Raw genomic sequence first — 26,992 nt, 5'->3', positions numbered from 1 at the left:
GCATGGGACGCCCTAACAAGGTGTTACTACTCCCCGTTCATGTTCGCTCAATGGTGAATACTTATCTGCTGAATTGTATACTCATTATTTGATCTGGTCACTAGGTGTTCTTGGCATTAGAACATAATAACTGATGGATCATCAGTGGCTCTCCGCAGTGCGATACTCATCCATTGTTTTCTACTCCCTCCGTTTCTAAATATAAATATTTTTAGAGATTCCAATATGGACTACATATGGAGCACAATGAGTGAATCTACACTCTAAACTATGTCTATATACATCCGTATGTAGTCTCAGTTGAAATCTCTAAAAAGATTTATATTTAGAAACGGAGGGCTGTTTTTGCAGCTACTCCATCCATCACCTTGTATATCCGACTGCAATTTTTGCCGTGCTCAGCAAACCTTTCATTGTTTGCTCTAATTACTGACGGCAGTCGTATTTGCGAAACCATTTTGGATGTCACGCGTAAATGTAGTAGTACTTCTTAAGCAAAACTCATATTAAATTATTATATTTTGCCTTACTTAATTGATCAGCTAGCATTATATGCCTCTTAGATGTAGTTTTTGCAAGTCAGTGATCATTTGAGAAACATTTATTGTCTACGTGTTGCATCAGCTGCAATGAAACATTTGAAATTTCTACTGTTTGAAGAATGTTCTGTTCTTGCTAATTCTGAGAGGCAGGCTAGTAATGAGGATTAATATTTTTTCTTTCCGAATGGAAGTTAAACAATTAGTTATCAGAAAACTAGAATGTTGCAAATAGTAGATGCATTTACAGATTACACCTTACATTGTTGCAAGCGAGCTCAGATCTCTAACATTAATTGGCAGACTGAGCAAACAAATGCACAACAAAACTAGAATGAATTAAGCTGATGGTATGTAACTAGAGGCCGGAGAAGATGGCGGCCAAGGATGTACCACAGCATCCTCCTGCACATTCGGATCATCTCGTCGGGGGCCGGCTCCTCAGACTCTGGGTCTGGCTGCATTCCCTCCTCCATCCAATGGTGTTTGTCGTTCCCCTCTGCGGTGATGCGATGCGCGAACCTGGCGGCTTCCTCCTCCGGCACAACCACTTGATATAAGCTAGGGAATTCTTGTTCCACAGTGTGGAAGAAGTTGCTGGGCAGCGGAGCAGATCCGTCCATCTCTTTCTCTTGCACCTCCGGCTGAGCTGCCGGTGCCATGGCCAGATCACCTCCTGGCCCAACCATGAAGACGTTGTTCTGGTATAAACCAGAGAGAGAGAGAGAGATCAAATGCTGAATGACAACAACACTTATCTAGCAACTTGTGTACACATCAACAGAAGAGTATCGACCATTGAAGCAACATGAACATGCAGTAGGAACATCTAATACCGTGTCTCAAGCATATCTTGGCAATTTCAGAACTTTATTTACACTCTGGCTGAACAATCTGTTGCAAGCCTCTTTTGGAGAAGCTTCAGCAGAGGCCTGACATTACCCCATCTGAAGCCTTTTCCTACAACCCCAAGATTATTTACACTACTTCTAGGCTTCTGTTGTTGCCATTTGAGTTGTCCCCCAACCAACGACTATGTCAGTGTTCTTGTTAGAAAAAAAGAAATAGCAATAGGAAGAGATGCATACAAATGCTTAAATGATCAAACTTAATCGTTATAGCATGATCATGAAAATAGACCGATTCATTTAACAGCAACTACTCGCATTATTCCATAATTTATGTATGACAGGATTGCTGCTCTTGTGTAGTTAAAGCTAGCTTGTGCAAGTACACTATTTAGATAGATCCATATATGATCAAACTGGCACTGCTATTTTCCAGATGTATTGATAAGAAAGATTAAAATATGTGTACATAAATTTAGAAGGCAAATAGCTGACATGTGTGGCAGCAAACACAAATTCAGATAAGGTCAACCCACAGCACAGTTTTTTTTAAGAAATGAAATGTAATTCATATAGCTGACATGTGTGGCAGCAAACACAAATTTAGAAATGAAATGTAATTCAGATATGTATTGATAAGAAAGATTAAAATATGTGTACATAAATTTAGAAGGCAAATAGCTGACATGTGTGGCAGCAAACACAAATTTAGATATGATCAACCCATAGCACATTTTTTTTTTGAGAAATGAAAGCATTGTCTGCTTTCATCAACATCATCTACTATCTATATTAGGAAGATTAAATAAGAATCATTAGGAAGACAGCATTGGTTAAATGGTCTTCCATGGAATGATGATGAGAATTCAAGTAATAAGTCCAAACAGCAAACAGTTCCTTCCAACTCCCAAACAAGACCATTACTAGTTTGCATATGCAGGATTGAACAGGTTCGGCTCAACCTGCTTGAGGAGATTAGGCTCTATTTGGATTTTTTTAAAAATATTTCTGATAGTTCTTTTTGGATTTTTTCTTTACATTCACAAATCTATGTTGCAGAATTTAAGAGACATAAAATTACAAATGATGATTTGAAAAGAAGAAAACTAGTCTCCAAACAGGCGACATTTCGTACACCGAATAGGCTGGCACATACAATAGAATTAAATATATATTTTTTAAAGGAGAACCGGCAAGAATAAAAAACAAGTATTGAGAAATGTAGATATCTATAGAAGGCTAATTCCTCTAAGTGGCATGTAATGCTAGCTGATAAATTAAGTAAAGCATATGAGTTGCGCTTAAGAAGCACCTCTTGCACATGAACAAGAACGTCCAAAATGGCTTCTACAAACCTCCAAGATAAAAGCAAATACGACTCCAATTCTAAACAGTAAAGAGGAAACAATGGAAAAAATCGGACCACAACAAACAACAATGCAGCTGGATAGTGGTGGGAAGGTATTACTGAGAAACACCTAGAAACAATGGATGATTAGATGCAAGTAGATAAAATAAACTTATAGTGTGCTGATACCAAAAATACTAAAGGACATCAAGTTCCAGCCTTCCATTCAACAGATAAGTATCAAGCATTGAGGGAACATGACCGGGGAGTAATAAAATCGTGTTACAAAGTTCCAGCCTTACAGGCATATCTTGTCAAACTCTGAACTTCCATCTAGCTGATATCACATTTCACGGATGTCGAATCACCTGCTACAGGTCTCTTTGGAGAAGGATCAGCAGAGATCACCTGAGTTGGGTTCAGCCGCGGCTATGGGTCATGGTGTTCGCCCCCGAGTTCTTTGAGCCTAGAATGCGGAGTGTAGAAGCTGACAACTGGAATGAGATTACAGAAGCCACGATGACCGCACACCTTCCTCACCCGCTTGGATTGTAGTTCGATTGAGAAGAGGCCAGCAACCGTCATCACCAAAGTGACATTTGCTTCCTGAGCAAAGCCCAACACTTGCACTGAACTTGTTGCATCCAGGAGAGCATCATTTGGAAGCAAAATTTTCAAGTTGATGACCCGGCTAAGTACCCATACTGCATCAGTGCCGTAACTTGGCTCCTTTGTCCACAATTTGAGACGCTGACCCAGTTCTTCACTAACCCCGAGTGCACCGCTCTCCGCCAGCATGAGGTTAAACCTGTAGTCCAACCCATCATCATCAGACATGTAATCGGGTTGGCAATCAGGTGTGTTGAACACAGTCAGCCCGTGCCTCACTAAATCATACTCCAGGATCAACTGACCGTCGGACAAGAAGTACAGCAGTGACTTCCCAACGACCACGCTGCAATAATATTCAAAGTACATCACGAACTGACCGTGCATCGAGGTCAGCTCGCCCCAGGCGCCGGTCTCCGACGAGTACACGGCGGCCGACGTGAGAAACGGATCTTGCTCAGTGTCTTCTTCGTCGACACAGAAGACCAAGACCACGCGAAAAGGGCCCCCGAAGCAGTCGCGGTGGTCGCACCCGTCCACTGCGCACAACACGACAGCCGTAGGGTAGTCGCCGTGGAACGCCGCGGGCACAGGTACGCGCTGCTGGGTGCCCCTGATTGGCTCCCACACAAGGAGCTCCTCGGCGTCCTGGCGCTTGGAGAGGAAGAGGGCGCGGCCGTGGCGGCAGTCAAGGGCCCGCCAGGAGCGAGAGTCCGGAGCGGCGAGGGAGAAGGACGATGCGGTGGTGGGGATGAATCGCGGGATGGCATCGTCTTCCCAGTTGTGGAGGACGCCGAGCACGGGGGGTGTGCGGTGGAGCTCATGGAGGCGGCGGCGGAATCTGGGGCTGGAGACGGTGTGGCTCCAGGCCTTGCAGACGAGGGAGGCGCGGAGGAGGCAGGCGGGGTCGTCGGGTGGGAGACGGAGGAGGATCTCTTCGAATAGCTCGTCCAGGATCGCCGGCGGCGAGGCCCGGCGGCGCGGCGGCGATGCTGCCATGGTGGTGGTGGTGGCTAGGTCTGGATGTGATGTGTGTGCGTGGGCCGGCCCAACACGCGAGCTGCTCGCTCGCTCAATCCCTGCTCCTTCCATCGCTTCGACGGTTGACCGGCTAGTGGTTGACTCGTTGCCTATTGACCAGTTCACTATGTGACCATTGCGGTGAAATTTTGAGAAAAAAATATATCATATATTCGAAAATGTTTGTGAATTTGTAAAAGATGTTCACGTGTTTGAAAACAAAGTTCATGGATTCAAAAAGGTTTGTGCATTTGAAAAAATGTTTCCATTTTTTTGAAAGGCATCGATTGGTACGCGAGGGTTGAAGGGGTTTTGACAGGATAATCCATGAGGGGCCTAGAAACATCTAAAATTTCCTACGGCCTATTTGGTACGTGAGATTTCACCGTCCAAACCCTCTAGAAACCCTCAATCCCTCTCTATCCATGCGGCTACCGAGCCTCGAGGGCACACGCGTGGAACGGATCAAGCGAGACACACAGACATGTGAGAGGAGGAGCTTGCCGCCTCCTCGATATGTGTCGCCGAATCTTCAACGCCCAGCCACTGCCGGAGCTACAATGTCGGTGTCTTCCTCCGACAGCCTATCTTCCCCAAGTGATTCCTCCACTCCTCCATCCCCTTCCCTGCAAACCCTAGTTCCATGGTGGAAGCCTTCTTGCTTCTTAGTTCGGCACACATGGCCCCATCTTGCTGATTGCTCCTCGGATGCTCCTCAATTCGACGTGCATGCTGTTCTTATCCAGCCCCATCTTTCTCCTCGGATGCTCCTCGGTTCGGTTCGGTTCAGTTCAGCCACACATGTGTTGTGCATCGTGTGTGCTAGTTTACATCGTTCTGTTTTTCCTAATTGGATCAAAGTTAGGCCTAATTGGAGTGTTACAATTGGTCTATCTGAATGTTAATGATCCGTTAATGAAATCATATCAGCTCCTTTGAATTTGTGATGAATCATTTTAATGGTACTTATATCTAACATCATGTCTGATTGTGCTTGATGAATTTGGCATGGTTATATGATTTTTCCTTGTCTACCCAAAAAATAGGAGATGGAATTGATGTGGGTCTGACAAAACTACCCTTGACCATTTGCACTGCATTTTAGGAGGAAACTTGTTACATGTACATGTCTGCGGCCTCAGTAATCATACCTTGTACCAAAATCGTAAGTACACTAGCCATAGAATCCTTCAGAATTATCTAGAACAAGTAACAACAAGAGCCAAGAGAGAGAACCTTGCACTGTTTGACTAGTCTTTCTTTGTACACCTTAGCCATGTCGCCTTGTCTTCCCAAAAAAGAAGGTAGAATAGATGCGGGTCTGACAAAACTACTCTTGATCATTTGCACTGCAGTTTAGGAGGAAACTGACTACTACATGCTTTAGTAGCATACGCAATTTTCTATCTCAAGAAATTAGAAGCATAATATGTATCCATAGCTATACATAAATCTGGAGAGATTTTGTGCTGAGAACTAAATATCTGAGTTGTTGTTGTTGCTGAACTAAATATTTTTAAACAGAAAAAATTGATTCAAATTATTCACCGGGTATATGATATTCCTTTGGTTAGTGTACTTGGTTGTTCTTGAGTTGAATGCATCTATATATATGTTGGTAAACTTATTTTTCACTGTTCTTTTACTAAATGGGCTAAAAAAAATTCAACTACTGATGGTCTGATGGTGACACTTTCATGGTCTGATGTGGAGTTATGGAACTTTGAAATATACCTGATTGTTGCTGTTTCATTTTCATACAATTCCTTGTCACTATATCAGTTGGTTAGCGTATTGTCCATTCCACTTTATTTTATGGCAATTAGATTGCAGTTTGTCGTTTGTTTCTAGTATGAATGATTATATGTCATCTTACATGCCACTGATATGTTCGTATTTTGACAGCCTGCCGCTTGGATTCTTGTTGGGGTGGACGAGTTGCCTCCATCTTGAGATCCAGTCGTCACACCTAACTTCGGTACTTCTTGGCCTCTTGACCTTGTTTCTTTATCGAAGTAGTTTATCCTACTTGATAGCTCTTGACCTCTAGTCTATTATTCTGGCCTCATGCTATGATATTCAGCTTGTGAATATCATCCATCATTATGTATGTCTTATGATTTTCTATCATGTCTTTATGAAGAACTTGCTTCAAGTCAATTAAACCATGAGATGTAGTTCTTAGTTGTTGCTTTCTTATTCTAGTTTAGTGCCAAGATGAATTATGTTTATCGGTCGAATTAGGAAGAGGAGAAGGGAGGTTGATGAAGACACGATGTTCTTTATTTGCATTGCACCGAATGCGTAATAGGACCAATCGAGAAAAAAAGCAACGACATAGCTCCATCCTATATGGCAAGAAGCATGTTAACGATATCCTTGCAGGGCATGTTAAGAACTCCATAGTATCTTATAGGATGGAGACACATATCTTCATTGGCATCTTATCTTAGAAGAGAAAACCTGATATCGGATACAAGAATAAAGGTGGAGGAGAAGGTGGCCTTTTCTTGTACATGGTGTCCCACAACGCATCTTATGAAGAGCTCCATCTAGAATTTCAGCATAGTGGCCAAACATTTCATGAGTACATCAATGAGTTCTTCAACATTGTTCCCATCTTATCTAGTCGACTTTTGAAGCCTCTGAGCATTGATGAGCCACATGCAGAAATCTCCACCAACCCAAGATTATATCCTTACTTCCAGGTTTCCATTTTTAACACTTCCATAATTCCTTCTTTTATCTAACTTATAGTTCCTTATTGACCTGCAATCTATTTGCTTCCAGAACTATTTAGGAGCCATTGATGGGCCGCATGTACCTATAACCGCAACACCTGGAATTGCCTCTCCATTTCGGAATAGGAAGGGTACCCTCAGTCATAATATCATGATTGCGTGAAACTTCAATCTAAGATTCACTTTCATGTCATGTGGCTGCGAGGGTTCGGCTACAGACGCTACAATTTTTCAGTCTGCGATGAGCAAAGGCCTTAGACTACCTGAGGGAAAGTTTCACCTAGTTGTTGGGGGTTATGCAAACACCCAGTCATTTCTGGCACCTTATTGGGCCATTTGGTACCACTTGAAGGAATTTGGGCATGGACACACTCGGCCACAAAACCATAGGGAATTGTTCAGTCATCGACATGTTGTTCTATGTAACCATGTGGAAAGGTCCATAGGAATTCTTAAGAAGCGCTTCCCAATTCTTCATGTTGGCACACTACATACAATCGAGAACCAAGTGAAACTTCCCGCGGTTGCCGCGGTTCTTCACAATATCATCAAAGTGGATAATGGTGATGAGACTTGGCTTGGCAACCAACCCAATAACATAGCACCAAATGATTTTGTTGATCTCCCAAATGGTAATGAGAATAACTATGGGAACAACGGCTTAGGGAACACTCTGAGGGAAGAAAGCTAAATGCAAACGTGGGAAGCATATCATCCTGACTAGCCAACATTGCGGTGTGTGTCTTAATCATATATATATATATATATATATATATATATATATATAATAATAATAATAATAATAATAATAATAATAATAATAATTAACCTTTCATCGTCTTCATCATCTAATAATGTAATCTGTGTTGAAATGCATATATGTATCCAAAAGGGTCCCCAAAGTACAATATGATGAAAGCGAGTGCAAAAAAGCTTCACATGGTGTGAAGAGCCTTCACCCAAAATTATAAAGACCCCTCCAAGAGATATTTTTTCATCTCTACATGTAATTTCTTTCATCTATACTTGTTGCATTAATATTTCTCATCTTGAATATTAGCTAGCTTATATTGAATATTGCTCATCTTATGGCATGAGCACCCTCTTGTCATGTCTAACAATGTAAATTTGTGTTGGTGTAGTTAAAAGGTCAAGGGATCCGTGGAACCTAGCTCTTGAAAAGGGTTTGGTAAAGTTACTTCACGAGCACAACAATCCATATCATACGGGGCAAAATGGATGGTCTACTGAAGCTTGGAATAGGAAAGCAAGTTTATTCCATGAAAGATACAACCATACAAAATTCACAAAGCAACAAATTCAGGAAAATAGAGTTGAGGCTCAATACATGCTTCTCAAGGATGCCTGGAAACAAAGTTGTGTTAGCTGGAACTATCATACATACATGATAGATGCCAAGTCACATCTTTGGTAGAACTTGATCATCGTAAGTTCTAGTTTAGTGCATTTCATCTTTGCAACTTGTAACTTGTATTCCATGCTTCTTTTGTAATCATATTTTTTTTCGGGAAATCTAAGTTTATTCATTCACTTCTGCTATATATGGTCATGACCAGAAATAAGCAAATTCTAGGCTAAGTCATTTCCTCTCAATGATAAATTAGGCAATCTTTACGATGATGAGTTTAATGGATTTTAATGTCCTCTCTTTATGTTGACATTTCTAATGAATCTCCACTGACATGTGACCTTTAATGATAACATGGGTGTTTGTGTGGGACACATATATAGTAGAGGGTAACTTCAATTTCACATCAGTTGAGGTGACACACGTAAGTGATGGTGATCCTGAAGTTGAAAGAGAGGGGGTTGCCTTCTCTTTTGACTTGAATCAATACGGTGATGATCCGCACATGTACGATGATCCAAGAAATGCTGCTCAAAGTGATGGTCCAAGATATGCCACTCAAAGTGATGCTCCAAGAGATGTTGCTGAAAGAGTTGGTGTTGCTGCTTCAAATAAGAAGTTGTAATGGAACCCAAGAAGGGTAAGAAGCATGTTAATCTAATGGTGGAAGGTATGGCACGGTATGTGGAGATCAAAAGAAAGCAAGAAGAGGAGGAATCTGCTCTGTTGGCCGGGTCAAAAAATGCACAAGAGTTCTCCATCAACAAGTGCATTGTTGTTCTGCACAAGATGGAAAGCATCCCACATGGTCAAAGAGCCATTGCCTACAAGGTTTTCAAGAATGCTGAGAATCATGGGTTTTTTCTCAATTCTGCTGCTGAAGGTGAAGAGAGCGCCACGGTGTTGCTTCGAAGCAAAATCGCAGAGTTGCCTCGAGGTATCTAAGGTAAAATTTCTTGGACCGAACTAGCTATGCTCATATATTGATCTTGTATGTCATTCACATGATAGCATTAACTAAGTTGTACAATTCACTATGTTCTTAGTTATTGTACCTGATCCTGCAATTCTTCAGTCTAGATACTGGATTAGCAGATTGTAGTACTAGATAAATTGGCTGATTGTCGTATTGGTTCGATAAATTAGCAGATGGTGATGGTCTGATTGTAGTATTAGATTACTGAGATCTAAAAATCATGTGTCCATGTTTCTTTCGATATCTGAATCAAATTAGTTATTATTGTCTGATCAACCCTGAAAATAGTATGTTCCTGTACTGTAATCTGAAGTAAAACCATGAAATAATTTAGTAGTTCATGTACTATGATCTAAAAATGTTTGGTGTTGTTTCTTACATTTTGTTTATCAGTTAAGCTGAAGCTATGATCTAAAAATGTTTGGTGTTGTTTCTTACATTTTGTTTATCAGTTTCTTCCATGTAATTCCCTATATGTTGTCGTTGCTACTGAGATCTAAAAATGTTTCTTTTCTTGCTTATGTTTGATGCTACTTCTAGCTGTAATAAACCGAAGTCCTCGTGTACATGTATTTTGTCTTTAGCTATAGTGTGTTGTTAATAGCTCAAGTAGCATGGGTATTACTTGGTTCTATGTGTGGTTACTGACTGTTATGAGTTTGCTTGTGTGTTACAATTAGCAACTTCTGTTTTGACTAACTTCTTTTTGTGAACCTGGGCTAGGAGTAGTTTATTATGCGTTTACTTCGTTACTGATAGTACAAATACTCCAAATATCTAAAAGCAACATGAGTACATGTATTTATTTCCCCAAGTATATGAAATCTCATGTCTAGCATGTCTTATTTTTTTATTTCCCCAAATATCTGAATCGAATGTTAACTAAACTGTATTGCAAATGTTTACTTACGCAAAATGTGAAGCCTCCGTCCAACATGGTGCCCAGGGACGCGATGCTACCCAGTGGCGCCACACATGTGCAGGTCCTTGTCGTCCTCGCCAATGTTTCGTATCTAAAGGGATAATCCTAGTTCTTGTTTGGGTGTGGAAATGCTCTTGTTGTGAACGATGACTTCTAGTCGTTGCATATCTATGTGTATTAGTATGTCATAGTTTCGTTGAGTGAAATGCTGTGAGTGCAAAAGAGTAGACATAGGTTGGCCTATTTAGGTTTCTTGTACTAGTAATTTGTCTGACTTGTTGGCCTATTTAAAAAGCTAATTAATCTCCTTTTGTTTTATCAGGTTCTCAGGCAACGAGAGAAACAAGCTGGACAAACTTTTGGCCACTAAAAAACTCGATGATCGTGACATCATAAGAGCACTTCATCTGTATGACAACATCATTCTCATCCTTGCTTGGTTTGTAAAGTTATAATTTCTTCTCAACTATTGCTCAAGTACCCTTGTATTGCATTATGTTTGCTGTTGTGAAAGATCATGTTGCTATGAGATATTATTGGTTCCAAGTCATGCTGCTATGAGATATTAAGTTGTTATGATGTGACTGATATTGCTGTGATGAGATATTGGTTCCATGTCAAGCAAAATCATGTTGTTGATGTGAAGAACTGATGTCACATTTTTATTGGCATTTACAATTTTATAGCAAGTTTGTCTAGCTTGATGCTATTTAACCTGTCAAGATTGGATTTTTAACTGTTTTGCACCATTTTAACTCGATATGGCAACCCCTCCCTATCAAACAGTGTTTTATATGGAGGGGGTTGTGGATGGAGGGGGATTTGAGGTTTTGAAGAGGAACTAAGGGGATTGGGTGGAAGAGGGGATTCACCAATTCCCCTGAAATCTCCACCTCCTAAAACCTCTGAAAGTGCAACTAATCCCGGGTGGTTTTGGTAATTCATAACAACATATAGCTCATTGAACTAATATTCTTTCAAGATCAATGTTTCAGAAAGTTCAATGGTTGGTATGGCATGGACTAGAGATGTGGATCCCTCAAAATTCCAAGGACACATATTGGCAAAAGATCAAGACTTTACATTTTCATTTTAGTAATCCAAGATCACATTGAGTCCATAGGAAAAGCCAATACTATTAAAAGGGGATGAGGTGTTGCTTAATGGCTTGCTTGCTCAAAATGCTTAGTGATATGCTCCAAAAGCCCTCAACCACTTTCTCATTTCCACGTATGTCCTAAACCTAAAGTCAAACTCGGCCCCACCGATTTGATCTTTCCGGCGCCACCGAGTTCACTTGACATAGCTATATCCACAAACCCTTATCAGTTAGGTCTTACCGATAGGGATCTAGGTCTCACTGAGATGGGATTGCAAACTCTCTGTTTTCCTTCGTAACATTTCGGTCTAACCGATATGAGCGATCGGTCCCACCGAGTTCACAGTGCAAACTCTATGTTTCCTTTTCGTAACGTTTCGGTCTAACCGAGATGAGCGATCGGTCCCACCAAGTTTGCCTGAACAAGTCTATGTTTGCTTATTACTGAAACCGGTCTCACCGAGTTCACGTGATTGGTCTCACAGAGATAAGGTTTTGCCCTAACCCTAGCGCATGAGGCTCACCGAGTTGATGATGTTGGTCCCACCGAAAAGCCTTACGTTCACATTTTGAACCAAGTCGGTCTCACCGAGTTTCACTATTCGGTCCCACCGAATTTGGCAAATTGTGTGTAACTGTTAGATTTTGTGTGGAGGCTATATATACCCCTCCACCCCTTCTCCATTTGTGAGAGAGCCATCAGAACGTGCCTACACTTCCACTACTCATTTTCTAAGAGAGAACCACCTACCCATGTGTTGAGACCAAGACATTCCAATTCAACCACAAGAATCTTGATCTCTAGCCTTCCCCAAGTTGCTTTCCACTCAAATCATCTTTCCACCATAGCCAAATCCGTGTGAGAGAGTGGAGTGTTGGGGAGACTATCATTTGAATCACAAGAGCAAGGAGTTCATCATCAACACACCATCTATTACCTTTTGGAGAGTGGTCTCCTAGATTGGTTAGGTGTCACTTGGGAGCCTTCGTCAAGATTGTGGAGTTGAACCAAGGAGTTTGTAAGGGCAAGGAGATCGCCTACTTCGTGAAGATATACCCAAGTGAGGCAAGTACTTCGTGGGTGATGGCCATGGTGGGATAGACAAGGTTGCTTCTTCGTGGACCCTTCATGGGTGGAGCCCTCCACGGACTTGCGCAACCGTTACCCTTCGTGGGTTGAAGTCTCTATCAATGTGGATGTACGATAGCACCACCTACCGGAACCACACCAAAAATCCCCGTGTCTACATTGCGTTTGCTCCCGCCAAACTCCTCCCATTTACCTTCATGTGCAATGATTTACTTTCCGCTGCTATACTCTTAGAATTGCATGTGTAGATTGATTGCTTGACTTGTCCTAAGTTGCTAAAATCTGCCAACACTTAAAATTGGGAAAAGGCTAGATTTTTATTTGGTCAAGTAGTCTAATCACCCCCCTCTAGACATACTTTCGATCCTACAACCTCCTCAATCCACCTCTACCAAATGAGGCCTTAGGAGATGTATGGGTCGTCGCTGTGACACCTCCTAACCCTAGGAATTGTGGCAGGCTCACAAAATGCAGAGGCTAAAGATGTTCATCTAGGAAATAAAAAACAGAACATAGTTGTTGGGGATATACCCCGTGGTATGACCCAGCCGGACTTGGTGATTTACTTGAGACCCGGTTGACACTTGGCGACTCACTGGCGACCCGTCCTGACCTGGCGGTTTATGGGCAACCCGCCTGAACATTATGACTCACTGGTGACCCGGCGGGTGGGTCAGACGGACGACAAGGCCCAAGATCCAGAAGGCCGGCTCATGTTATGGTGGGCCGGCTTAAGAGGAAAGCGTAAGGAATATTCCTTTACAAAGGAAGCAAGACTAGGACTCCACTTGTAATAAGACTAGTCCTAATCCTAGTAGGACTCCACATGTAACCCGCCCTCCAACTTATATAAGGGAGGGCAGGGCACCCCAAGAGAGGAAAGAAAATAATCCCTAAGGCTAGATACAACTAAAGGGGAGCCGGCTTATGCGGCGACTCCCTCATGGACATAATGAGACCTAGCCACAAACAGCATGTAGGTCTATTACCGGATGATGTTTCCCGGGGCCTGAAGCTGTCTAAATCCTTGTCTTGTGTGTTCATCTGCTTCGCATCTCTTGTGCCCCTATCAAGCTACCACATAGATGCGTTGGCCTCGCGACTAAGTCCTCACACTAGGACATCTGCCGTGACATTTCCACGACAGTTGGCGCCCACCGTGGGGCTTGCGCACGATGGTGTTGAGTTCTTGAAGGGATCTTTTCCAGGGATTAAAGAGTTCTGTAATTTTTCAGATGAAGAAAGGATCTACATCAACAACGAGCAGTCGGAAGAGCACATACGAAGATTTGAGATGAAAGAAATTTAGGGTTTTGCGATCCGTTCGCCGCACCCGTCTTTGGCGATCTCGAAACCAACAAAAGATTATTTTTTGCTTTTGCATTACTGCAAGTCGCCGAGTCCAACAGGAGTTCAGAGGATTCCTTTGTTTGGGTGGTGTGCAAGTTTCCACCGAGAAGATTTCTGCTACGATCGACGAGAGGATCAAGACAAACTGCTAATATCAACACATCAAGTCATGGGTCCGCTTCTGCTGTATATTACGTGCATCAGCGTCAAGCACCACGTGAAGATAAAAAATCAATTCATTTACCAAGTACAACCCAGAGAAGGACTCTGACCTGTGCTGCATTTTGCCTTTGCCGTGTTTCTACCTCCGAGCTAGCTGCCCTGGCCGTGAGCCGCCGATGCACCTCCTCATTGTCACTCCATCGCCAAGCCGCCGTTTACCTTGGCCTCGGGCCGCCGTTATTGCCGTAGGCCACTACCACCATAGCCTTGTCCCCTTGCTCCCATGACTTGCTGCCGCGGACCGAGCTGCCTGTTGCTTGGTCGCCTCTGCTACCATGGTCGAGCGCCCCGCCTTCGCCACGCCTCCGTGGCCGACGAGCCGCCTTGCCTTGCCTCCGGACCGTGGAGGGCCGCCATCTCCAAAGCTCGGCACTGCCTTTGCCGTGCCTGAACCGCCACCGACCAGCCTCGCCTCCGCCGGCTGCCTTCAGACCCTGCGGCCCTGCTTTCGCTTCGGCCACCGCCACGTGTTGCTGCAGCGCTGAGCTTGGCTGGCCTTGCCTCCCGCCTTTGCTGCGTTCACAACCTGCCGTTTCTTCCAGCCTTCAACCGCCGCTGCTGCCTTCGCCGGCCCCCGCGTCGAGCCGCCCATGCCTCACCGGAGCCGCTAAGCTGACACGCCTCTAAACTGCCGTCGCGAGCCTCGACCCACGCCTCGTTGGAGTCACCAAACCGCCACCTCTACCGTCGTGCGATGAGCCGGTGCCGCGGGTGGTCAGTGGTTGCGCCCCACGCCACCGCCTCCTTGACTCGCCGTTTGCAGCCACGGTGGTGACAGCCATGGCCGCAGCCGTGCGTCTGAGCTGCTGCTGCTCTATGTATTTGCCGGGGTCTAGCACTGATGAGCCGCCGATCCTCGCCTTCCTGTCGCTGCTGCGGCCCGTTTTTGCCGTATGCCATCCTTCATCCGACAAAACAAACCAGGACAATTATTTCAAAGTGGCGTTATATCACTGATGATTGTCCTTGCTGTGCCGCTCAATAGAAGCGCATAAGTTGCCGCTCATACGGGCCAATCTATATCAGCACATCAGGGTCACACCCGCTCATGCAACCTGTCCAATGGACGTGTGCAAGCCGCCGCCCTGCAGTCCGGTCTATTATTATCAGCCTTCTTCTGCATTGGATGGCTCAATGGGCAGACGCACAAGTCGCCGCCACGGCAGTTTGGTTAAACTTCAAACAACCAACTGGGATGAACCACTGACCAGATTACTGATACGAATCATACGGGGTCATTTATAACCCACCGAGCTTCAACATATTCTAGTGTTCCGCTGTTCAAACTATATACCGGTTTACATCATGGTCAAGTATGGAGAATCTCAAGCCGACTCCTCGAGTCATCTTAAGACTCGGGGGCTATGATCACATGACTCAGTAAATGATTGCCAGTTTAAAGACAGATTCAAGAAGTTCGGGTTAGTGGAGGGAAGATAACCCGGTCCCGGAGGCTACTGCTATATTGATGAAAATTTCAAGTCTATCAGAAAATTTCTGGCTCAAAACGAAGAATGCCGGTTTAAAATCCGGTTCAAGACAAATCTGTCTCTCACAAAGCATTGAAGCTCAATATCCGGTTTAAAATCCGGCTCAAAGGAAATCTGTCTCCCATAAAACTCTGAAGCTTTCAATACCCGGCTCAACGCTCGGTTCAAGAAGAATTCATTACTCACAAGTTCAAGTTCTCGGAAAAATTAAAGGGACCAAAGAGAGTCTGTTGCAAAGCACAACTCAAACATACGTACCCTGCTTCAATGACCATTGGGGGCTGATCGTATTTGTAGGATTGAAAGTATGTCTAGAGGGGGGGGGGTTGATTAGACTACTTGACCAAATAAAAACTTAACCTTTTCCCAATTTTAGTTCTTGCCAGATTTTAACAACTTAGCACAAGTCAAGCAATCTTAACACAATTCAAGCAAGCATGCAAAGAGTATATGAGCAGTGGAAAGTAAAGCATGCAACTTGCAAGAGTGTAAAGGAAAGGGTTTGGAGAGTGCAAACGCAACAGGAGACACAAATGTTTTTGTCGTGGTTCCGATAGGTGGTGCTATCATACATCCACGTTGATGGAGACTTCAACCCACGAAGGGTAACAGCTGTGCGAGTCCACGGAGGGCTCCACCCACGAAGGGTGCACAAAGAAGCAACCTTGTCTATCCCACCATGGCCATCGCCCACGAAGGACTTGCCTCACTAGGGTAGATCTTCATGAAGTAGGCAATCTCCTTGCCCTTACAAACTCCTTGGTTCACTCCACAATCTTGTCGGAGGCTCCCAAGTGACACCTAACCAATCTAGGAGACACCACTCTCCAAAAGGTAATAGATGGTGTGTTGATGATGAACTCCTTGCTCTTGTGCTTCAAATGATAGTCTCCCCAACACTCAACTCACTCTCATAGGATTGGATTTGGTGGAAAGATGATTTGAGTGGAAAGCAACTTGGGGAAGGCTAGAGATCAAGATTCCTATGATTGGATTGGAATATCTTGGTCTCAACACATGAGTAGGTGGCTCTCTCTCAGAAAATGGGTAATGTAAGTGTAGGCATGATCTGATGGCTTCCCTCACGAATGAGGAGAGGGTGGAGGGGTATATATAGCCTCCACACAAAATCTAACCGTTACACACATTATACCAAACTCGGTGGGACCGAATCAGAAAACTCGGTCGGACCAATTTAGTACATATGTGACCGTTAGGCAATTTCGGTGGGACCGATATCATTAGGGTTAGGGCATAACGTAATCTCGGTTGGACCGATTACTCAAACTCGGTTGAACCGACTTTGGTAATAAGCTAACAGAGAGTTGGTTAGGCAAACTCAGTGGGACCGATTCGCTCGTCTCGATGGGACCGAAGCGTTACAAAAAGGAAACAGAGAGTTTGCATTGCAGACTCGGTGGGACCGATCGCTCATCTCGGTTAGACCGAAACGTTACGAAGGGAAACAGAGAGTTTGCAACCCCATCTTAGTGAGACCGAGATCCCTATCGGTGAGACCGAAAAGACTAGGGCTTCTGGAAGTAGCTATGTCAAATGAACTCGGTGACGCCGGATGGATCAAATCGCTTGGGCCAAGTTTGACTTTTGGTTTGGGACATATGTGGATATGAGAAAGTGGTTGAGGGCTTTTGGAGCATATCACTAAGCATTTTGAGCAAGCAAGCCATTAAGCAACACCTCATCCCCTTTTAATAGTATTGGCTTTTCTATAGACTCAATGTGATCTTGGATCACTAAAATAGAAAATGTAGAGTCTTGGACTTTAAAGCTTGAGCCAATCTTTTGTCCTTAGCATTTTGAGGGGTCCACATTCCTTATCCATGCCATGCCAATCATTGAACTTTCCTGAAATATTTATGTTGTAATGGCATTAGTTCAATGAGCTATATGTTGTTAGTCATTACCAAAACCACCCAGATAGTTGCACTTTCAATCTCCCCCTTTTTGGTAATTGATGACAACATATTGATCAAAGCTTCGACAAATGATAATAAGATTGAAATACATTGTCGCTTTGAGAAGTATGTGACAAACAAGAGCTCCCCCTAAATTTGTGCATTATTTAAAATTTTCTTTGGACTGCAAGTGCACAATGTATTAGGATCATGGGTCACTCTTCCATGTCACATACATCTTGGTGGAGTGCTCAAAATGATAATAATTGAAAACATGCACTCATCACCAAGCAAAGTGAATGATCATAAATGGACATGAAGGATAATATCATTCAAGCACATTAAAGTAGCATATGATCAAACACATGATCATCCAAGTATCTCACAAAAGACATAATGTAACAAGCAAACACACAATAAAGTTCAAGCAAGTAAAATGCAAAGAGAGACAAAACAACACACTCTCTCTCAAAGACTATGATTTATACATATTTATCCCCCTTTGGCAACAAGTACCAAAAAGTTAAAAATATGCATAGTGTGATGTGTCTCTCAGCAGGCTTGGTCTCCATGAGGTGGTGTAGAGATGACTCCAAGGACGAAAGCGTCTATAGATGTGGCTGCAGCTGGTGGAGTGGCTGCTGGAGCTGGTGGCACTGAAGCTGTGGCTGCTGGTGCAGATTTAGTAGCTCTTGTGTCTAGGACAGGCACTGCAGCAGACCTCTGACTTCTGGGCACTCTAGTAAAAGCATCTGTAGTAGACTTGCCCTTCTTCTCCTCCACTTCCTCCTGAAGTTGCTCAACCACTGACTGAATCTCAGTTACCTTGACATCAAGATCATAGAATTTCTGCTCAATGATCCTCTCCAAGCTCTCCTGGTTTTGAGTTAGGGTGGCCAAGCCCTTCCCAATTGTCAAGGTGGATTGGATCAGATATCCAAGTGGATCTTGCTTGCTCTTCAAGAACACTTGAGATGCCTCTTCAGCTGTTGGCATCTTTGCAGCTTTCTCTGCCCTTGCCTTCTCTCTCTTCTCATGTGCTTACACTAATGATGGATCTTCCTCAGTCATGACAACAATGTTGTCCTCAAAGTATGGCCTGAGGGGTAAATGCTCCTTGTCCAACAGATATGTGCCTGTGCCCATATGGGAGTTGATGAGCACCTGAATTTGTGGAGCATACCCACAAGATCTCTTCTGATCTGCAACTGTCCTCTTGATTGTTTCCACAATCAGATTCATCACTTTGAACTTTAGAGGGACATCAAATATATGCAGCAAGTTAATGGAGTGTCCTCTGATCATTCTGTGATCTCCAGATTTTGGCAACAGAGTGTGCCTTAGAATGGTATTGATAGTAGGCAGGCCTGACAGTAAGTGCTTCACTGAGCCAAACTTGTGAGTCTCCAGGTCTGCATCAGGAATCTCCTTGTACATGCTAGCCATTGAGTTGCGATCCTTCTTCTTCTTGGCATAGACATCCAAGTCATCTTCATGAGCTTCTGGGGCATTGATCAATCTAGCCCACTCATCAACTGTAGACTGGTACCTTGTACCCTCTGACATCCATACAATTCTGCCATCTGGATAGAAATGAGCAGTAGAGTAGAATTGCATGATCAGCTCATCATTCCACTTTGTGAGCTTTTGGCCAACAAATTTGTCAACCTCACAGGCCTTGAAGCTGTCATAAACACCTGGGAAGTGATCTTCATTCTCTCTAATGTAGGTCTAGTCAACCCATCTCATGTCACACACTATGGGCTTCTTGTCAAGCAGGATTGTCTCATAGAAATCTTGTTGTTCCTTTGTGTAGAACCTATAATCCACAACAGTTCTCCTCCTGATAGCATATGGGTCAGTCCTGCATCCTTCCTAATCCCCATGTCTTCTGCAACAGGATGTGCATCATTATGGTCTGGGATCTTTGGCTTTAGCTTCCTTAGAACTTGGGCTTCAGCTTCCTCTTCTTCAATCTCAACATAGAGGACTTTCCAAGAACTTTAGCTGTTGTAGTTCTTGCCCTCTTCTTCTTTTTGTTCTCACTAGTTGCCTCTTCTTCAGATTCAATGGTGAACTTCATAGTTTCACCTGTGGCAACTCTCCTTGGCTTGGATGTAGGCACTCTCCTAGCTGGTGGCTTTCTGTTCATGCCTGGCTTTGTTGATGCAACAGTGCCAAACTCTTTCTCCACCACCTTCTTCTTGGAAGTGGCCACATCCTCAGCTGCAATATAGTCTTCATCCTCTGAATCAGAAGTTCTCTTCTTCCTTGTTCTAGTAGCTGCCTTGGGCAAGTTACTAGGTGTCCTCCTGCTGCCCTCATCATAGCTGCTAGAGGGACTAGTGCCCTCACTCAACTGTCCTTGCTGTTGAGACCTGTTCTGGCTGTCACTCTAGTCAGACATCTTGCATGCAAACTGTCAGCAGGCCCTGTGAATAGGTTGTAGATGAGGTAGAGTAGATGAGCATCACAAAGTATAGAGGTTTTGCAAAACAAATTGAGTCAAAAAGCTTAGTTTTAGTTCTCTACAGAAGTGATCTCGCAGCTACCGAATTGACAAACTCGGTGATACCGAAGCAACATTTGGAACCTAAACTAGTGAACTCGGTTGGGCCGAGTCACAATTTGGTGGCACTGAGATTGCTTGGGTTTCACAGAATCCTGAACTTGGTCACACCAATTTGCATGTTTTGGTCAGACCGAAAAGCACATGTGCAATGGCCTAAGCCAAATCGATGAGACCGATTTCTACATTTTGGTCGGTCCGAGATGAGTTCTGCGGATGGCTAACCCTAAATTTTTTGAATCAATCTAGACCTAAGGAAGATTTAGCTGGATATATTAATCTCATTCATGGCAAGAAGCATGGCATTTGCCCTTGTTCTAGGAATCGGAGTGAAAAAGACAACACAAGGGGTCGAACACGTACCCTAGAGCGGCGAGTGTTCGCTACGGCGGCAATGGCAGAGCAGAATCCGTCGACGGCGGCAGAGTCCAACGGCGGGAGGTCGTTGGCGGCGAGGAGACGATTCAGAGACCCGACGAGGAAGAGCAGGACACGCGCGGGCTGAGAAGATTTGAAGTAATTTCCAAAATCTCACCTGTGGGTATTTATATCCCGACCCTGTCAGTGTGACCGAGTGGAACAACTCGGTGGCACCGAGATTGCAGAATCGCAAGCGGTTCCTGCGACTCAGTGTGACAGAAGTGTTCAAATCGGTTGCACCGAGATGAAAACCTAGATCCACTTAGTGAACTCAGTTTGACCGAAATGGATTTCTCGGTCAGACCAAAATGCACAAAGAGGTTTTGGAAGTTTAAGTCTATGATGATTCGGGGACTCCGAGTGCTCCTCACACAGAGTGGTTCGAATCTGACTTGATCAAACTTTGTGATGTAGCATGAATAGAGTTTGAGACGAGAAAAACATAGATAGCTAGAGAAGGTTCTTAGGCATTCTTGTCCATCCACTTGGCAAAAGAAAAAGATCCAAACAATCAAAACAACCAGTGGATGTCCTCGAATGAGTAAAATATGCAACCAACATGCTCATACAATAAAATGGCAAATGAAATATGTGGCAAAGCATGCACAACCAATTCTAGCATCTATCAAACAATTGGCAATGACTAGGTCATCTATATATGAGTATATTGACTTAGGAGTCAAATGAGAACATTTGATCATAGGTCATACTCATCGTTTAAGCACAAGTGGGGTTACCACTTCTACATAAAGCATTGTTGTGTTCACACCATTAGAGTTGATTTAGCTCAATTCTTTAGAGTAAAGCTCCCCCCTAGGTGTGAGATCCCCCCTAAGAGGGATGAACTAACCTTGGGTTTTGTCGATGATGACTTCATGTAGGTGTTGAAGATGTGGATGCTCAATGTTGTTGATCAACTGGAGCAATCCATTGGAGTGAGTTGCACTTTCAATACCTACACGGGTTAGTCCCACAAGGAACAAGCAAGGTTATCCATAGACATAGAGTGATGCACACACAAGATGATGTCCATGAAATCACTAGGTTACCTTGTCCCTTGTCTTACCAACAAGAGGGTTTGTGACTCCTTGAACTAATGCAATATGTGGAAGTTGATTGCACTTGTCCTTTCCAAAATGATATGAGTGAAGTACATTGGCGGAGTCACCCTCAAGAACTCTCTAGTACTTCTTATTTGGGATCCACATCATCTTGATAGGAATCCTTGGGGTAGTAGTGGAACTTGACGAAGTAGATATTGATGTAGTCTTGGGAACCCACTTGACCAAGGCCTTGGGAGCTTCTTCAAATGCATCAATCTCCTCTTGAAGCTTACCCTTGCCTTTTTGCTTGTGGTCTTGTGGTGGAAGATCATCTTGAGCTTGTGTCCTTTGGAAAAAAGTAGGATCATACTTCTCTTGTTGGGGAACAAACGTAGTCTTGGGGTATTGATCTTCTTTCCACTCAACTCCATTGGCATTGAACTTTCGTTCAAAACCAACACCTTGATTCTTTCGGTGCCTTCCTTGCTTGCGTATAATTTCCTCAAATTGCTTACTCCCGGCAAGGCTTTTGTAGACACCCTTCTCTATAATTCCCTTCAATAAGCTATTTTCTTGCTCAAGTGTAACTTGGCTAAGAGAATCATTAGTGGAATCAAGAGAACTACTAGAAGCAACGACATTGGATTTTGCATGATTATTGTTACTACTAGAAGAAGAATCTGTTTTACTCTTGTTACTACTTGACTTGTGGCATGTAAGTAGATAAGAGTAAACGCCTGTCAATGTAAGAAGAACTTTTGTTGCGAAGATCATCATTGATTGCCTTTAAAAATTCATGCTCTTGCTAAAGGTTGAGCTTTTCAAAGCATAACTTCTCATGAGTCTTTAAAAGTTCTCGATGATATTCCAAGGTAGTTTCATGAGCTAACTTAAGAGTGTTTAGTTCTTTAGTTAGGCGCTCAATCTTCTCCTTATCATCTTCATTCATTTTATCTTGATTAGCATGATTATTTGACGTTTTATCATAGTATTCATCACTAGAGTTGTCAACAAGTAAATCATCATCACCTAACAAGTCATCTTCATCACTATTGAAATCAACATACTCGGGGTGTGATACCTTTGGGCCTTTAGATATGAAGCATCTTCCAATTCCTTCATTTGGTGAGTCAAATATGTCATAGGAGTTGGTTGACACAAGTGCTAGACCGGCAACACCTTCATCTTGAGTATATTTGGAGTCGGAGTGATAGCTTCTCTCGGAGTGATGGTCGGAGTTGGAGCCGAATACCCATTCACCAACATGAGCTTGATGTCTTTGCTTTGTGTAGCTCTTTGATGATTTGTCCTTCCTTTCCGAATCCTTGCTTCTTCGAGAGGTTCTTCGTTCATGATGATCATCTCTACTCCTCCTCTCTCTTGGTGGTGATTCTTCTCTTCTACTTCTTCTTTTGGGTGAAACTTCTCTCCTTTTGTAAGGAGCCGTACACTCATTGGAATAGTGTCCGGGTCCTCCACAATTGTAGAAATTACGTTCACGACTCGAAGATCTTTTGTCATTGTAGGACCTTGACTTGGAACTCCTTTCCTTGCTTCTACTCTTGTAGAACTTGTTGAAGTTTTTGACCATTAAGCTCAATTCCTCATTGAAGGTTTGTTTCTCACTTGGTGATGTACGAGCATCACATGAGGCTTTGTAAGCACCACTTGACTTGTTGTGAAGCTCTTCCTTATCCTTGAGTGACATCTCATGAGCAACAATTCTTCCAATGACTTCGGTTGGCTTGAGATCTTTGTAATTGGGCATCATTTGGATCAATGTGCACGCGATATCATATTTTCCATCCAAGTCTCTTAGGATCTTCTTGATGATGAATTTGTCGGTCATTTCTTCACTTCCTAAGCCGGCAATCTCATTTGTAATGAGAGCAAGCCTAGAGTACATTTCAGCGACACCTTCACCATCCTTCATTTTGAACTTGTCAAGTTGACTTTGAGGCACATCCAATTTGGATTCCTTGACGGAGTCGGTACCTTCGTGCATATCAATCAAAGTATCCCAAATTTCCTTTGCATTCTCAAGGCGGCTGATTTTGTTGAATTCTTCGGGGCACAATCCGTTGAAGAAGATATCACAAGCTTGAGCGTTGTATTGCAGCATCTTCAACTCTTCCGCGGTAGCTTCACAATTCGGTTCTCTCCCATCAAAGAATTCACCTTGCAAGCCAATACACACAATACCCTGATACGTCCATTTTGCATCATGCTTTTATATCGATATTTATTGCATTATGGGCTGTTATTACACGTTATGTCACAATACTTATGGCTATTCTCTCTTATTTTACAAGGTTTAACATGAAGAGGGAGAATGCCGTCAGCTGGGATTCTGGGCTGGAAAAGGAGCAAATATTGGAGACCTATTTTGCACAGCTACAAAAGTCCCGAAACTCCACGAAAGTCATTTTTGGAATTAATGATAATTATTGAGCGGAAGAAGTACCAGAGGGGGCCCACACCCTGGCCACGACGGTGGGGGGCGCGCCCCCTGCCTCGCGGGCCCCCTGGTGGCCCTCCGATGCCCATCTTCTGCTATATGAAGTCTTTTACCCTGAAAAAAAAATCATAAGAAAGCTTACGGGACGAAACTTCGCCGCCACGAGGCATAACCTTGGCGGAACCAATCCAGGGCTCCGGCGGAGCTGTTCTGTCAGGGAAACTTCCCTCCGGGAGGGGGAAATCATCACCATCGTCATCACCAACGATCCTCTCATCGGGAGGGGGTCAATCTCCATCAACATCTTCACCAGCAGCATCTCCTCTCCAACCCTAGTTCATCTCTTGTATCCAATCTTTGTACCCAAACCTCAGATTGGACCTGTGGGTTGCTAGTAGTGTTGATTACTCCTTGTAGTTGATGCTAGTTGGTTTATCCGGTGGAAGATTATTTGTTCAGATCCTTAATGCATATTAATACTCCTCTAATCATGAACATGAATATGCTTTGCGAGTAGTTATGTTTGTTCCAAAGGACATGGGTGAAGTCTTGCTATTAGTAGTCATTTGAATTTGGTATTCGTTCGATATTTCGATGAGATATATGTTGTCTCTCCTCTAGTGGTGTTATGTGAACGTCGACTACATGACACTTCACCATTATTTGGGCCTAGAGGAAGGCATTGGGAAGTAATAAGTAGAGGATGGGTTGCTAGAGTGACAGAAGCTTAAACCCTAGTTTATGCGTTGCTTCGTAAGGGGCTGATTTGGATCCATATGTCTCATGTTGTGGTTAGGTTTACCTTAATACTTCTTTTGTAGTTGCGGATGCTTGCAATAGGGCTTAATCATTAGTGGGATGCTTGTCCAAGAAAGGACAGCACCCAAGTACCCATCCACCCACATATCAAATTATCAAAGTAATGAACGCGAATCATATGAGCGTGATGAAAACTAGCTTGACGATAATTCCCATGTGTCCTCGGGAGCGCTTTTCTCGTTATAAGAATTTGTCCAGGCTTGTCCTTTGCTAAAAAAAGGATTGGGCCACCTTTCTGCACCTTATTTACTTTCATTGCTCGTTACCCGTTACAAATTATCTTATCACAAAACTATCTGTTACCTACAATTTTAGTGCTAGCAGAGAATACCTTACTGAAAATCGCTTGTCATTTCCTTCTGCTCCTTATTGGGTTCGACACTCTTACTTATCAGAAGGACTATGATAGATCCCCTATACTTGTGGGTTATCAAGACTCTTTTCTGGCACCGTTGCCGGGGAGTGAAGCGCCTTTGGTGAGTGGAACTTGGTAAGGAAACATTTATATAGTGTGCTGAAATTTACTGTCACTTGTTACTATGGAAACTAATCCTTTGAGGGCCTTGTTCGGGGCATCTTCACCCTGACCAGTAGAGCAAAGAGTTGCTCCTCAACCTACTGAACCTACTGAAAATGTTTACTTTGATATTCCTTCGGGTATGATAAAGAAACTGCTAGCTAATCCCTTTGCAGGAGATGGAACATTGCATCCCGATTTACACCTTATCTATGTGGATGAAGTTTGTGGATTATTTAAGCTTGCAGGTATGCCCGATGATGTTGTTAAGAATAAGGTCTTCCCTTTATCTTTGAAGGGAGATGCATTGACATGGTATAGGCTATGTGATGATATGAGATCTTGGGACTATAAACGATTGAAATTGGAATTTCACCAGAAGTTCTATCCTATACATCTTGTTCATCGTGATCGCAATTATATATATAATTTTTGGCCTCACGAAGGAGAAAGTATCTCTCAAGCTTGGGGGAGGCTTAAGTTAATGTTATATTCATGCCCCAATCATGAGCTCTCAAGAGAAATGATTATTCAAAATTTTTATGCTCGGCTTTCTCTCAATGATCGCACCAATGCTCGATACTTCTTGTGCTGGTTCTTATATGCTGAAGACTATTGGATTCAAGTGGGATTTATTGGAAAGAATTAAACGCAACTCTGAAGATTAGAGTTCCGACGATGGTAAGGAGTCAGGTATGACACTTAAGTTCGATTGTGTTAAGCCTTTTATGGACACCGATGCTTTTCGTGGATTTAAAACTAAATATGGACTTGACTCTAAGATAGTAGCTTCTTTCTGTGAATCATTTGCTACTCATGTCGATCTCTCTAAGGAGAAGTGGTTTAAATATAATCCTCCCAATGAAGTAAAAGTAGTTGCACCTATTACAGTTGAAGAAAAGATTATCACTTATAATGATCCTATTGTTCCTACTACTTATGTTGAGAAACCACCTTTCCCTGTTAGGATAAAGGATCATGCTAAAGTTTCAACTGTTGTTCGTAAGAGTAATAGTATAACATATACACCTCCTGAGCAAATTAAAGTTGAATCTAGTATTTCTATGGTTAAAGATCTCTTGGCCGATAATATTGATGGGCATGTTATTTATTTCTGTGATGAAGCTGCTAATATTGCTAGACCCGATGCTAAGATACATAGACCTGTTGTAGGCATGCCTGTTATTTCTGTTAAAATAGGAGATCATTGTTATCATGGCTTATGTGATATGGGTGCTAGCGCTAGTGCAATACCTATTTCCTTATATAAAGAAATTATGCATGATATTGCACCCGCTGAAATAGAAGATATTGATGTCACAATTAAGCTTGCCAATAGAGATACTATTTCACCATTGGGGATTGTTAGAGATGTTGAAGTCTTGTGTGGGAAAGTTAAATACCCTGCTGATTTTCTTGTTCTTGGTTCCCCACAAGATAGCTTTTGCCCCATTATATTTGGTAGACCCTTCTTGAATACTGTCAATGTAAGATTGATTGTGAAAAGGATGTTGTTACAATTGGCTTGGGGGATACGACACATGAGTTTAATTTTGCTAAATTTCGTAGACAACTGCATGATAAAGAATTGCCTAGTAAGGATGAAATAATTGGTCTTGCTTCTATT

At 43.0% G+C, this 26,992-nt stretch overlaps 1 protein-coding gene and 1 pseudogene across 1 annotated transcript; one reads left to right on the top strand and one right to left on the bottom strand.

Moving 5' to 3' along the window:
* Positions 1-736: 736 nt before the first annotated feature.
* On the bottom strand, positions 737-4,425 carry LOC119312622. Its single transcript, XM_037588361.1, has 2 exons — positions 3,144-4,425; positions 737-1,240 (listed from the first exon to the last, which is right to left on the bottom strand). The coding sequence occupies exon 1, from the start codon at positions 4,341-4,343 to the stop codon at positions 3,165-3,167; it is 1,179 nt and encodes a 392-aa protein (XP_037444258.1). The 5' UTR covers positions 4,344-4,425; the 3' UTR covers positions 737-1,240; positions 3,144-3,164.
* A 3,108-nt stretch (positions 4,426-7,533) lies between these two features.
* Positions 7,534-9,419, top strand: LOC119310519 (annotated as a pseudogene).
* Positions 9,420-26,992: the final 17,573 nt, after the last annotated feature.

Source organism: Triticum dicoccoides, chromosome 5B, assembly GCF_002162155.2.
Source record: "Triticum dicoccoides isolate Atlit2015 ecotype Zavitan chromosome 5B, WEW_v2.0, whole genome shotgun sequence".
NCBI classification, from domain to species: Eukaryota; Viridiplantae; Streptophyta; class Magnoliopsida; order Poales; family Poaceae; genus Triticum; species Triticum dicoccoides.
The sequence above is the reverse complement of the archived record's forward strand: the minus strand, read 5'-3'. Positions and strand labels throughout refer to the sequence as shown.